The sequence below is a fragment of the Ostrea edulis genome, chromosome 1, assembly GCF_947568905.1.
Source record: "Ostrea edulis chromosome 1, xbOstEdul1.1, whole genome shotgun sequence".
Classification (NCBI taxonomy): domain Eukaryota; kingdom Metazoa; phylum Mollusca; class Bivalvia; order Ostreida; family Ostreidae; genus Ostrea; species Ostrea edulis.
In genome coordinates, this window is record NC_079164.1 from 36,734,024 (window position 1) to 36,747,633 (window position 13,610).

The 13,610-nt window shown below is 35.7% G+C and overlaps 2 protein-coding genes across 2 annotated transcripts in view; one reads left to right on the top strand and one right to left on the bottom strand.

Annotated features, from left to right (window-relative positions):
• The window catches only part of LOC125659669 (uncharacterized), a 62,339-nt gene that overhangs the window by 20,564 nt on the left and 28,165 nt on the right, over positions 1-13,610 (bottom strand). Inside the window, exons 21-26 of the mRNA XM_056142964.1 lie at positions 13,208-13,374; positions 12,287-12,405; positions 9,196-9,327; positions 8,869-9,060; positions 8,021-8,104; positions 1,034-1,108 (exon numbers count right to left, since the gene is read on the bottom strand). Of these exons, the coding sequence (XP_055998939.1) occupies positions 1,034-1,108; positions 8,021-8,104; positions 8,869-9,060; positions 9,196-9,327; positions 12,287-12,405; positions 13,208-13,374 (769 nt within the window). The remainder of the gene's footprint in view (positions 1-1,033; positions 1,109-8,020; positions 8,105-8,868; positions 9,061-9,195; positions 9,328-12,286; positions 12,406-13,207; positions 13,375-13,610) is intronic.
• On the top strand, positions 365-7,801 carry LOC125657872 (cilia- and flagella-associated protein 119-like). The gene is made up of 9 exons (XM_048888737.2): positions 365-539; positions 3,642-3,673; positions 4,665-4,730; positions 5,856-6,025; positions 6,182-6,252; positions 6,359-6,475; positions 6,616-6,676; positions 6,820-6,927; positions 7,485-7,801. The coding sequence occupies exons 1-9, from the start codon at positions 486-488 to the stop codon at positions 7,682-7,684; spliced, it is 879 nt and encodes a 292-aa protein (XP_048744694.1). The 5' UTR covers positions 365-485; the 3' UTR covers positions 7,685-7,801.

Here is a 13,610-nt window from a genome sequence, read left to right on the forward strand (position 1 = left end):
GAAAAAAAAGTTTAAATCCATAAACAACTACAATCGCATTCTATGTAGGCATAGACTCCACCACAATGATTGTGACAATACTTCAATTAAAACGCATACTTAGCATGTAGAGGCTTTGTCGATAAATCACTCCCAAATCAATACATATTTTATGCCCTCTTGGATATGAAAATGTTACAATTTAATCTACTATCTACATACATAACGACTTCTCTAGCATATCTAAACATATTTCCTTAAAATAATGCAATTATCATCTTTTAACACAAACTACTTACGACTTGCATCCGCCATTGTCGTCTTTTTCTATCCGGCAATGATGTCACGTGACTAGACCGCGTGCGTTACTTCGTGGTCACGTGTCTTATCGGAAAATGACGGAATTTGTCGACTTTTTTTCTTTGGATCGGGTGTGGTATACGACTTGAACATCCTTAGCAACTGAGACTCTTTTTCTTGGTATACCTTTCGTTTAATGGTAAAAGATGTTATTAAATGATCAGACAGATGTCCCAAATGAAGTTCCAAAGTTAATACAGGTAACTATTTTCAAAGAAACAGGTCATATATTGAAATTTATGAAGGCGTATAAATTTGTAGATCTATACATTGGGTCAGTCTGACAACAAAATTTAATACACATATACAGTCGAGTGAATAGACGTTATATACAGGTCTATATTTAGTTTAAGTTTGTACAGACAAAAATGTTTATAAGCTTTAGTATAGTTTTAAAAAAAAACTTTATCATTATAACCTTTGATTTTCTCTTCGGATGAGAAAGTACAATATGTATATATACAATAGTTATTTTTTTTTTTTATTTTTTTTATTATACTCTACTGAATAGACGTATCAGCAGTTAAAACCAAATTAATGTACCTTGCTTGCCATCTTAATTGTGGTGATAATTCCATTTTTACCATGTTGGCATGTTTCAGTCTTTATCCTTAGTTATTTTCTTTCTTATGTGGCGGTGACAGATGGGTTTGATTACTGGTGGCCAGATAGCTCAGTTGGTAGAGCACCTGACTAGAGATTCAGGGGGTGCGGTTTCAAATCCCAGTCTGGTCCATTGCATTTGCTCCCTTTCTGTTATCTCATGGTGCTGTAAACCAGACATTGACATTGACAGGTGAAAATGCCTGCCACTGGGTAGATAGCTCAGTTGGTAGAGCACTTGACTAGATCTGGGGGCATGGGTGCAAATCTCAGTCTGGCCTGTTCCCATGAGGATCCGGGTTAGAATAGGTCCTCAGTATCCCTTGCTAATTGTTGTAAGAGACCACAAAAACCGAGGCCCCATGTCACAGCAGGTGTGGCAAGATAAAGATCCCTTCCTGCTTAAACGCTGTAAGCGCCGAGCATATATAGGCCTAAATTTCACAGCCCTTCACCAGCAATGGTGACATCTCCATATCATTTGAAAATTCTTGAGTGAGATGTTAATTAATATACAAATAATCAATCAACAGTCTGGTCCATTGCATTTGCTTCCTTCCTGTTATGTTTGGTGCTCTACGTAGAGCAGCTTTGTCCTGTCACTTACAGGTGAAAATGCCTGCCAGGGAATAAAGATCCTGGGTTGTGAATTAAGACATTTAAGAAGGGAGGAGTGTAGTGGTCACAATGACACATGGGTTCGATCACCAATGGCCAGATAGTTCAGTTGGTAGCTAGAGCACCTGACTAGAAATTCACGGGGGTCGCAGGCTTGAATCCCAGTCTGGTCTGCTGCATTTTCTCCTTAAGTTTCTTGTTTCACTTGTGATTGAATAGCTTTTAAATGTTGCATTTTCTCGAACTGGTGTAACCCAAGACGTTGGTACGAAAACTTCAAATTTACTTTAGAAATTTCAGCAGTAAGTTCTGGTAATTCATAGTGTTTAGAAGGAAAACTTAAAAATCACTACTGCAAGATGATGGCTATAAGGAACATCTGACTTTGTTAAATTGTTGATGGAGCTCAACTGGTATTGAGAGTGGATAAACTTGCAGTCTGTATCTGCACATTATAGTATACATGACTACAATGTTTGGTACAATGAAAGAAAGAGCACCAATTATACTGATGACTCCGGAGGGCAGCCTTCCACGGAGTCTGAACGCATAACATTGCCTGGTAGGTGGTTCCACTGTACATATCATGATCATCTGAGTTGTTGAGGGTGGACCGGTCTAATCAGGTCTTGGGATTATGTGCTATGAGTATAGTGCACGGCCCTACTGGCCAGACCATTTAATACTGTGGCTCCAGGAACTTCTATTCTAGTGCTGGTCCCCCAGTTTACTTGAACCTGATTACTGTTCCTGCTATCAAATATTGTATTGACACTAGTTATGATGATAAAAATTGATGTTACTCCGATGTTGCAGATAAAAAACAAGCTTCGAGTTCATTGGAAATGATGTCTTCCACTCTAATGATGTGTCAGAGATTAACTTACAGTACTACATGTACTCGAAAGAAACTTACTGACAACTGAATAAAAGCAATTTATTTGTCTGGATGTATTATTACAATATCTGATCTTAAATTAATAACATTAAATCTATGTGAAATAGATCGATTTAGAGGAAAAAACTGTAACATTAAACAGATTATACAGTAAAACACGGTTATAGTAAACCTTCAGGTCCAGCAAAAATCAGATTGTTAAAATATCCATTGAAATTTCAGGGTTTTTTTTCTCTCCTAGGGGAATAAATGAAAGGTGAAGATAATGAACAACTGATCAATCTCGTAACTCCTATAAGCAATTACAAAGTAGAGAGTTGGGCAAACATGGACCCCTGGATATACCAGAGGTGGGATCACTCCTGGTACTTAGGAGGAGTAAGCATCCCCTGTCAACCAGTCACACCCGCTGTGAGCCCTATATCTTGATCAGGCAAACAGTCATCCATAGTCAAAATCAGTATGCATATAATGGCCTAACAATCGGTATGAAACAAGTCAGACAGCATTTGATTCAATGATATGTTGTATTGGCCAACTAGAATGTATATATTTAACGACCATAGAATTTGTGAAATGCAGACTATGAACAAGACTGTTGAAACCCCTGCACCATCAACTTATTTGTCAGTAGCCTGCCTCGATTAAAAACTGACCATACGCAGAACAATTTGTTATGAGTGTGTTTGCTATAAGCATGTTTTACTGTATTTGAATTTTGTATTTTAAGATCCAGAACCTTTTGCTAACTCGTGGTTTATGATTATAAGTACAACAATGTTGATAGATATACTACTGCATCTTCAGGGTTTCAGCATATGCAACCATGTTTTTGAAATCTTATAATTCGCGCATATTGAAATATATCAATCCAAGTTTTACCTGAAATATACTGTTACTTTATACTTGTTAAAAGGAATTTTGGGTGACAAAATTGTTGAACCAACAATTTTCAAAAACTATTACTTGGATATAAATGCTTTAAATTTTTCTTAGAAAAAAATATGACTCCCAGTTTGATATAATGGTTAAGATTTTTCATTACAAATGAACTTGTGTTTAATTAAGACAGCAGCTGTGATTAATTACAATTGATAAATGTACTTTATTTCATTTTGATATTGTATTTATAAAGATACTGTAAAATTTGAATATGTACATTTCCTATATATTTTTTTTCCAGCCAAGATGCCACAAAGCAAAAGTTTGTGTTTGGTAAGAAATTAAAATTTTGGATCATTCTATTGTAGCAGTCTCACGGAGGTGTAATTTCAGGGATAAATAAAATTATTATGTATTATAGTGACATATAGGTTAGGGTACAGCTTAAGTGACCCTACAGGAATAGTATATATATATAATTACTTAATCAGCTCCATCTTAATTATTTATGCAATTAATATTATTAATTATGCAATTGAAAATGTCAGGAGGAGAGAGAGAGAGAGAGAGAGAGAGAGAGAGAGAGAGAGAGAGAGAGAGAAACAATTTGTTGCATTCTTATACTTATAGTATTATATTAATTCTTCTAAACTGTGCATGACTACTGACAACCTACACCGATGCAAGCAATTAATTGTTCAGTTGTAGGACGATATGTGTAGATGAATTGCATTAGCATTCTGTTGACCATGTAATATATGTAGGGATTCTCAAACATACAATGTACGTACGTGTTAGAAAAATTATATATATACCAGTAGATATTACAGAGCAGTTTCAATTCGAATGGAAAAAGCAGTGTAAAAACAGCAGAATTAATTACAGGATCATATCCTGTAAATATTTGATAAAAATAAGGAGACTACCACTTCTAACATACACAATATACCATATAAGTGGAATTTTTAGCATTGACACAAATTTAGCGATTTCTCCATTAAAATGGGTATACTTATTTTACCAGAGCTAATCTTAAGTTCTTAACGACTTTATAATTCCAGGAAAGATAACTTAGTTACCTCTGATATGGAATAAATTGTTAGCAATATTCAATTTCAGCGATCTCGTCACTCTCACTAATTATGCCAAAATAAATTCTGCTTAAATATGATACAAAATGTAGAATCTTTTAAGTGACATTGCTGATCAAATGAGGTCATGTTTATAATAGTGTAATACTGTTGTACACTTGATATACATTAGGTATAAGCATTATTTTAAACGGGATAATTTGCACTAAAATGTTATTTTATCTTGTTTATAGGTCCGATTTAACAGTGAACGATGTGGACAGAATAAATGAATCACTGAATGCGGACCACATCAAACAGTAAGTGACCGAGTGTAATAATTGTGCTATAATTCCAGGGATCTTAAACCATAATAACCATTTTGAATCAAAAGGTTTACGTAGTGAAATCGATCAACAACAAAAACCAAGACTATTCCTTGAAGTGTTGGTAGTGTTAGATATGTGACCTTTGGTACTATAGCTCTCTGTGACTATAGCTAGTGGGTTAACCCTTTAGCTTGATCGGTAGAGCACTGGACTGTTGTGTCAGAGGTCACGGGTTTGATCCTTAGCAGAGGCATATATTTGACTCTGTTGCATGACCATCACATTTTACAATCCTTTTTTAAAAACCAAGAGGGATTTAAAACCGGGGCCAAATAGCAACTCAAAACTTTGAATGCAATGTTTTATTCCTATAAGCTAAATATATCTTGCTCATTAAAAATTTCCCTCTCAGTGGGTTTAGCCTATAATTAAACTTGGTAACCAATTAATAGGCAAGAAAACCAATGAGAAAGAACCAATGTTTTTATACAAGGTACCATATTCCTACTAACCAGACAACATAACAAGGAACCTTATTCAAATCTTGTACAGAAGAAATTTTGGAATGACCCTTCATGTGGCATTGACTTTTCATTTTTAATCTTAAAAACAATTACAAAAGATGGTCTTTAGATAAGGTACCATTCCTGCAAGTTTAAGAAAATTTAGATGAAAAATGTAGCTCAAATCAAGTAATGTACAAAAAGGAAATTGTAGTTCCCTTCCAATGACCTTGAAAAATCAGCATGATCCAAGATCTTTATTACAGTATATTCCTAAATTGATAAAATTCAGGAAGTTCATACAAGTATATTGAAGTTTTGACTTATCTGGTTGTGTAGTTTTGACTTATCTGGTTCTGTAGTTCTTGATATTTTTTAAACACTACACCCCATTTTGGCAATTTTTAACTATCTTCTTTGTAAGAGAATTGGATACCATATTTAACTCGAGTATTGTTTAACTAGCAGAGAAATTTGGTGTAAGTAGGACAAAGATAGACACCAAATATTTTGAAGCATAAGATCAAAGGTCGTAACAGCACTAATACTAATGTACGTTAGACAAAGTTGTCAGCAGTTCCTTCATTGTTTATGTGTGCTGTAATCATTACAGGGTGCTGGCGGATGTGTTTAATTTGGACGACCACAAAGAGAATCTAAAAACCGGCATTGTGATGGACCTGTATTTCTACACTCTTCAGTTTGCCAGAGACAACAACTTCACCAAGGAAAAAACATCTGCTTTTTTTTCTATTGTAAAGAAGACGCATGAAGTGTGCATAGGTACAAGTTCTTCTGATTGAACACATGCAAATGTCCAAATGGACACCATTTTTGAACTAGCACAGTCTGATGTAACTTTTTTTTGTATATACCTTTGTATGTACAAATGCCATGAATAATAAGGTAATTACAGAGTATTAATACATTTATTTTCAGAGACACCATTTGGCAATCTGGATCAGACATTTAACTACTTCAAAGATCTTCTTCTTTGTCATGCTGTCAATGTAAGCGCATTATAAGCACAAAGTGAACATAATAATTGTTAAATTGTTGAAAACTGTTTAACAAAATATTTTCCAAATCACCGATATTTTTCCCTTATTTTTTCAGAGGCCCCCTCACAGTATCGAGTTATTTACACCAGATGAAATCAGGAAAATCACAGAATACACTGTCAACACTTACTTCAGACATTTCAAGATGTATAAATATGCCTTCACCCCACTGGTACCTTAAAGTTCTTTATTGCTAAAATTCAGAGTTTTCCACTATCAAACTGTTAAAAAATGAAATTATACACCTTTATTTAAAAATACTGATAGCATGTAATTGTATAAACTAAAAGTTTATTGGTTCAAACATTTCAGGTTCGACTTGACCTGACCTTAAATTACACAGGAATGCCAGAGACCCCTCCACCATCTGAAGGTAGTAGTACCCACAATACGTACACTTTCAAGTATTAGGTATAGATCTTTGAAAAGCATATTTAACACAGTTAACTCTATGGAGGATGGAATGATTAAATTTCATCTCTGAAGAGTATTGTTTAACGGTGTTCTCTTTGACAGCGGGTGAAACTCCTGCAGATGGCGACATGGTTACAGAGGAGGCTGCAGAACCAGTCGAACCAGAGCCAGCTGAAGTACCACAACCAGAACCCAAATCACCTGAACCAGGTAACTTGATGTACAATATATCTCCACAAGTTAACTTCCAAAATTTACGGACAGATGTGACATTTCTCAATGATACCTAACTTTTCAAGACATTTCAGTCACATATTCTATCTACTTTCTACAAGAATTTTGGGGTGTATTACCATGTCTGTTTTAGAGTTTAAATTAATATATTTTGATAGTTCCTGGTTATGGCAAGTAAAAATATAAAGTCAGCTCTTAAATGGACATTACTGTAGCAAAGAAAGAGAGAAAAATCATTCGAACAATCAGGCATCAAACCCGGGACCCTTGCATTAATGACTATAGATTAATAGGTGATCTAATCACTGAGCTACTCATGCCAATATACAAAATATGATAATATCACTACAATATAAAATTTAAACCTATTTTGGAAATCATACAAGAACTCTTCATATCAAGAAGATGAAAAAATGATTTTAGAGAAAATGTCATATACATGCATGTCCTAAAATTAAACCTTATCTGTGGAACAGTTCACCTATCAATACATGTACAAAAGTATTTAATTTGTTTCTATTTTGAATTTATAGAAGAATCCAAAGCACGAAAAGAGCTGCGAGCAATGGTTCAGAGTTACTTAACGGACGAAATCAAGAAAATGAAATCATCGGTCGAAGAACAGCTGAAAGTTACAGAAGAATCCCTCAATAAAAAAATAGACGTTGCTGAGGGTGGAGGAAACAAATCGGGGAAAGGGGGCAGGGGGTCCGCCAAGGGCAAGAAAAAGTAGTGGGGCAGGGGGTCTGTCGGGCAAGAAAAAGTAGTGGAGCTTGAGATGTACATTTATATTGACTGTTGATGTTTTTTTCTATATGTGTTTGTCATTGTAAATAAATAACACGATTTATTTCTGTTTTCTTTATTAATAAAACATAATTTCAAGCAATCAATAATAGAAAAACAATCTGTAACAGTAGTACCAAGACAGTTCATTCATATTTCAGACTAAATAATCTGTCACTTCAGTAAATGGATATGATGCGATGAAAAGTGGCTGATTGCAGTCTTGCCTGGAGGTGTCATTGTATTAACAGTACAAACACAAGGACGATCCACTTCAGCTGACTTTCTGCCTTTTGGAGGAGGGCTCCTCACAATCCTGTTCTGTGTTGTCAGTTTTAGGTGTGACTATATCTCTCACTCCGCCCATCTGTAAATCAATAATAGCAACTTTATTCCACCAACACATTGACATATATGTAGATTTCAAAGATGATTATAACACTTATATGCACATTTTAAACACAGATAACAAAAGCCCTTGTTTAAAAATCGCTTGTGTTCTAGACATTTTATTATCATAGTAGTCAAATAATTTTCCCCACACACTGTATACACCAGTAACTAGTATTCCCGTGTAGATTTATACTCAATCAAAAAGTTATACAGTAGATTCCTTATTTTACACAAGGAATTAATATCATGAAATGACTCATAGACATCAGATCACAAGAACTAGCAAGTGAACAGTTAATAAAGAGCTTTTACATGTATTTCAGCAATATAAAAATTTTGTTTTTCAAGCAGTGCTTCTTGTTAAATTATGTGATAATTCCTTGCCTTTATTTAGGAATCTACGGTATCTCCAGATAACCTGGACATAATTCAACAATTGTATTTGTTACAATATCCGAGTCAATATTATATAACAATGTTATAAGCAGTTGTGAATGAAACTATTATAATGTAAATGGGTACCTGTATTTGCTTCTATGACAACAGTTATTTCAAAAATCGTCTTTGACCTAGTTCAAGATTCAAGGATTAGATGAGATATTTGAGACTTTTGACTTGGGACTGAGATACATGGTCCAGGTTCTGACAGAGCCTTCTACTCATTAATGTAATCCTACTCATTTTCTCTACTTTAGTGATCTTTGGTTTGAAGATGTTGCTTCATGATAAAACACATACTGTGATTTGATATGGCACTCTGCTCTCCTGTTTACTAGGGGACTTGTACAGCCACGCCCATCTTTTTTGCCCCTCCCAGTACAGGATGACACGAATTGTACTAGCATGTCCCCAACTCTCTCCCAGAGCAGGTACCAAGCGAGAATCTTCTCCCACACTAAACTTCGTGGTCATGTGATTAGTCAAAACCACCTACAACACATTGCAGAACAAAGTCATTCATTTCTAACAAATTTAATTTACTTTTTCAGAATTTCAAAAAAAGGGAGAAGAATGCAGAAAATGATTTGCTTTGATTAAAATTTACTATGGTTACAAAACACTCACTGCAATCTTGAACTCTGTAGCCAGTTTGATAAAGTTCTGAGCCATTGCTGTTAGGAGTCTTGTTCTTAGCGATAAATCATCAAAGTCATGTCGAAAGTGAAAGGCAACGCTGTCCACAAGTACAACTCTAACCTTAAAAAAAAAACAAGATGTGTTTGTGAAACACAAATGCTCCGATAATGACCAATTCCGAAGATGGCCAAAGTCACAAGGACAAATATCTTGGTACCAGTACAAAGATCTTGTCACAAGAAATGCTCATGTACAATATGAAAGCTCTAATATTTACCAATTAGAAGTTATGATCAATGTAAAAAAAAAATTAAAAGTAGGTCAAATGTCAAGGTCAAAAGGTTTAGTATGAACGGAAAGGTCTTGTCACAAGGAATACTCATGTGAAATATCAAAGCTCTATCACTTACTGTTCAAAAGTTATAAGCAAGGTTAAAATTTTCAAAAAGTAGGTCAAACTCCAAGATCACTGGGTCAAAAATGTTGGTACCCACGGAAAGGTCGGGTCATAAGGAATACTCATGTGAAATATCAAAGCTCTATCACTAACTGTTCAAAAGTTATTAGCAAGGTTAAAGTTTTCAAAAAGTAGGTCAAACTCCAAGGTCAAGGTTACAGGGTCAAAAATGTTGGTACCCACGGAAAGGTCTTGTCACAAGGAATACTCAGGTGAAATATCAAAGCTCTATCACTTACTGTTCAAAAGTTATTAGCAAGGTTAAAGTTTCAGACATGATTACTGAATTACAGAAAGGACAAAAACAATATCCCCCCCCCCCCCCCCCCCCCCCCCCCGATCTTCGGGGCATAAAACCAGCCAATAAACAAGAGGCCCACAGGCCTTATCAGTCACCTGAGTATTAGTGAAAAGTATCACTACTCCCAATCGCTATGAAATCTAGAAAAAAATTTCCTGTTCTGAATATTTCAGCTAAATTCTAATGTTCAGCAACAGTATAAAACAAAATGTGTTCTTAAAAATTCAATGCCCCCAAAAGTGCATACACTGATGAAAGGCTTTACATAATATAATAGGTGTTATATATATTAACATTAAAAGATATATCAAATCTGGACCCATCCTAGAGTCAAAACCCTGGGTTGTGAAATTAACCATTTTTTGTACATCCTTTTCTGCTTTTCCTAAGTATGCGTTTAGATTTTATACAGTATCAACAAACTTAAATAAGTCCTTCAAATCATCATTATAATTTTGACACCACCCTGAAACCAAACCCTTACCCCTAGGATCATGCAATTTACAATTTTGGTAAAGGACTACCAACTCCTTCTAAATATCCATTTAGTTTCAATTTAGTATCAATAGCACTAAAGAAGATGTTAATTAAATGTTTTACACATAAACACTATATATACTAAGTTTGTTCCCGCCCTGGGGTCACAATCCCTACCCTGGGGATCATGGAATTTACAAGTTTGGTAATGGTCTTCCTGCTCTACATCACCATGCATTTAGTTTTTCTTACACATGTGCGGTTCTAGAGAAGAAGATTTTTGAATATTGGTCAACTTAAGGCAGTTTTTGCCCCGTCCCTAGGGCCCCGGGGGTACAGTAGTCCTAAAATTTACAATTTATTTGTCCCAAGGATGCTTCATACGAAATTTGAAAAGAATTGGAATAGCAGTTATCAACAAGAAGTTAAAAATGTTCAATTGTTAACGCATGATGACAACCAATTGCAATAGGTCACCTGAGTTTGCTCAGATGACCTAAAAAGATGCAGATATTGTATAAATACAGGCAAACTCCAACATACAGATATATGTATATAATACAGGCAAACTCTTGACATATAGATATAGGTATATTTGTCAATTTTTACTATAAAAACAATTAATACACGACTTTAAGTTTTTATACCCCCCGAACGAAGTTCAGGGGGGTATATAGGAATCACTCTGCCTGTCTGTCTGTCTGTCCGTCCATCTGTCTGTCTGCAGATTCGTGTCCGGGGCATAACTTCTTTGTTCTTTGACATAGGCATACCATATTTGGCACACAGGTGGATTACCATTAAACGATGTGTCAAGTACCTTCATGACCTCTATATGACTTTGACCATTGACCTCAAGGTCAAAATTAAAGGTTTTTTACAATGGATTTGTGTCCGGGCCATAACTTCTTTGTTCTTTGACATAGGCATACCATATTTGACACATGAGTGTATCACCATGAAACGATGTGTCGGGTACCGTCATGACCTCCATATGACCTTGACCTCAAGGTCAAAATTAAAGGTTTTTACAATGGATTCGTGTCAGGGCCATGACTTCTTTGTGCTTTGACATAGGCATACCATATTTGACACATGAGTGTATCACCATGATACGATGTGTCGGGTACCTTCATGACCTCCATATGACCTTGACCTCAAGGTCAAATTTAAAGGTTTTTACAATGGATTCGTGTCAGGGCCATGACTTCTTTGTTCTTTGACATAGGCATACCATATTTGACACATGAGTGTATCACCATAAGATGATGTGTCTGGTACCTTCATGACCTCTATATGACCTTGAACTTTGACCTCAAGGTCAAAATTGATTATAGGGTTTTGACATAGTCATACCATAAGACATGGGTGTATCACCATGAGACTATGTGTCATGTACATTCATGACCTCTTTATGACCTTGATCTTTGATCTCAAGGTCAAAATTAGGTTTATACCATGGATTTGTGTTCGGACTATATCTTCCATTTTCTTCTACAAAGGCATACCATATTGTTACACTCAGGAAAGAGGTAATTTATACCTATTTACAACACCCTTTGGGAGATTGGGGTAAGCGGGGGGTATTCTAAGTGAGTATTGCTCACAGTACCTCTTGTTATGTTGTAAAATTGAAAAACAATTCAACCACATATACAGTTGAACTTCAGCATCTCGAACATCGATATCTCGAATACCGTGGATACATCAAAGTGAGTTAGAAATCTCAAGTACATTATTTTTCTTTATGTATTTTAACCTTAATATCTTGAACCCTCGGATATCTTGCAGTTTATTCTCGGCACCATTGAGTTTGAGATAATGAAGTTTGACTGTAAATTTACCTTTGGATGTTGTTTGATGAATTCTGGTAGGAGGTGTACTGTTGCTAGAAGTTCCACGTAGTCGTGACATCTGTAGTAGTGGACTCTGGACAGCACAGAGGCCACCGAAAAATCATCACCTGTAAGAAACAAACATTCTCCAGAGAACACTGGCAAATCAACCCATTTCATGAGGGTAAATTTTCACTGTTCAAGAAAATTTATGGTTGACGAGTTATTGCTTAGTTTCCTATTTGTGAAGGATTTGACGATGGGCCACATTGCTTGCCTGAATCACCCAGCTCATACACTGCTACAGACTATTACATCTGGGGCACTATTTGGGCATTTTCCTGGCCTTGAGACCATAAACTTATGTCTACATTTTGAGGGATGAGAGAGTATACGATTCTCTGGAGTAGGGATAAAATGACCCCCCCCCCCCCCCCCCCCCCCCCCGTGTGGTTTTCAGTAAATGAGTTTACCTGCATCTTTACAAACTCTGCTATATATCAATTTTAAGCTTACCTTTGAGACACTGCTGATATGTATTAACCTTCAGCTTACCTATACCTTTAAAAACTCTACTATGTATTAATTTTAAGCTTACCTTTGAGGTCCTGTTGCTTGGCTATTTCCTGACAGTGATTACTATGTATTAATTTTAAACTTACCTTTGAGGTCCTGTTGCTTGGCTATTTCCTGACAGTGATTACTAGGTATTAATTTTATGCTTACCTTTGAGGTCCTCTTGCTTGGCTATTTCCTGACAGTGATTACTAGGTATTAATTTTAAGCTTACCTTTGAGGTCCTGTTGCTTGGCTATTTCCTGACAGTGATTACTAGGTATTGATTTTAAGCTTACCTTTGAGGTCCTGTTGCTTGGCTATTTCCTGACAGTGACTACCGGTACTATGTATTGATTTCATCGATAAACTTACCTTTGAGGTCCTGTTGCTTGGCTATTTCCTGACAGTGACTGACTGTGGCTTTAGTGATGTCCTCTAGTCTTTCCACTATAAAACTGCCTTCTGTATCGATATAAATTGCTTCCCCCTCTAAACCTCCAAACTGTTCTGGGATTTGGACATCCACTGCTATTTGCATGCTACAAATATGAAGACTTATCTTCACACATTGCTGATTCTGAGGCATGTGCAGTAAACAAAGACTTTTACATGCAATATATTTTGTACAGAAAATGGCCTTGTGCTATTTAAACAATCTTTTTTAAATCAACATCAAAGGAGAAAGTTTGCATTCGAATTTAACCTTGTAATTTTTCAAAAGAAAATCACTTTAAGAACAGAAATGGCTGGGTTGCTGCTTTAGAATGTTATCTAT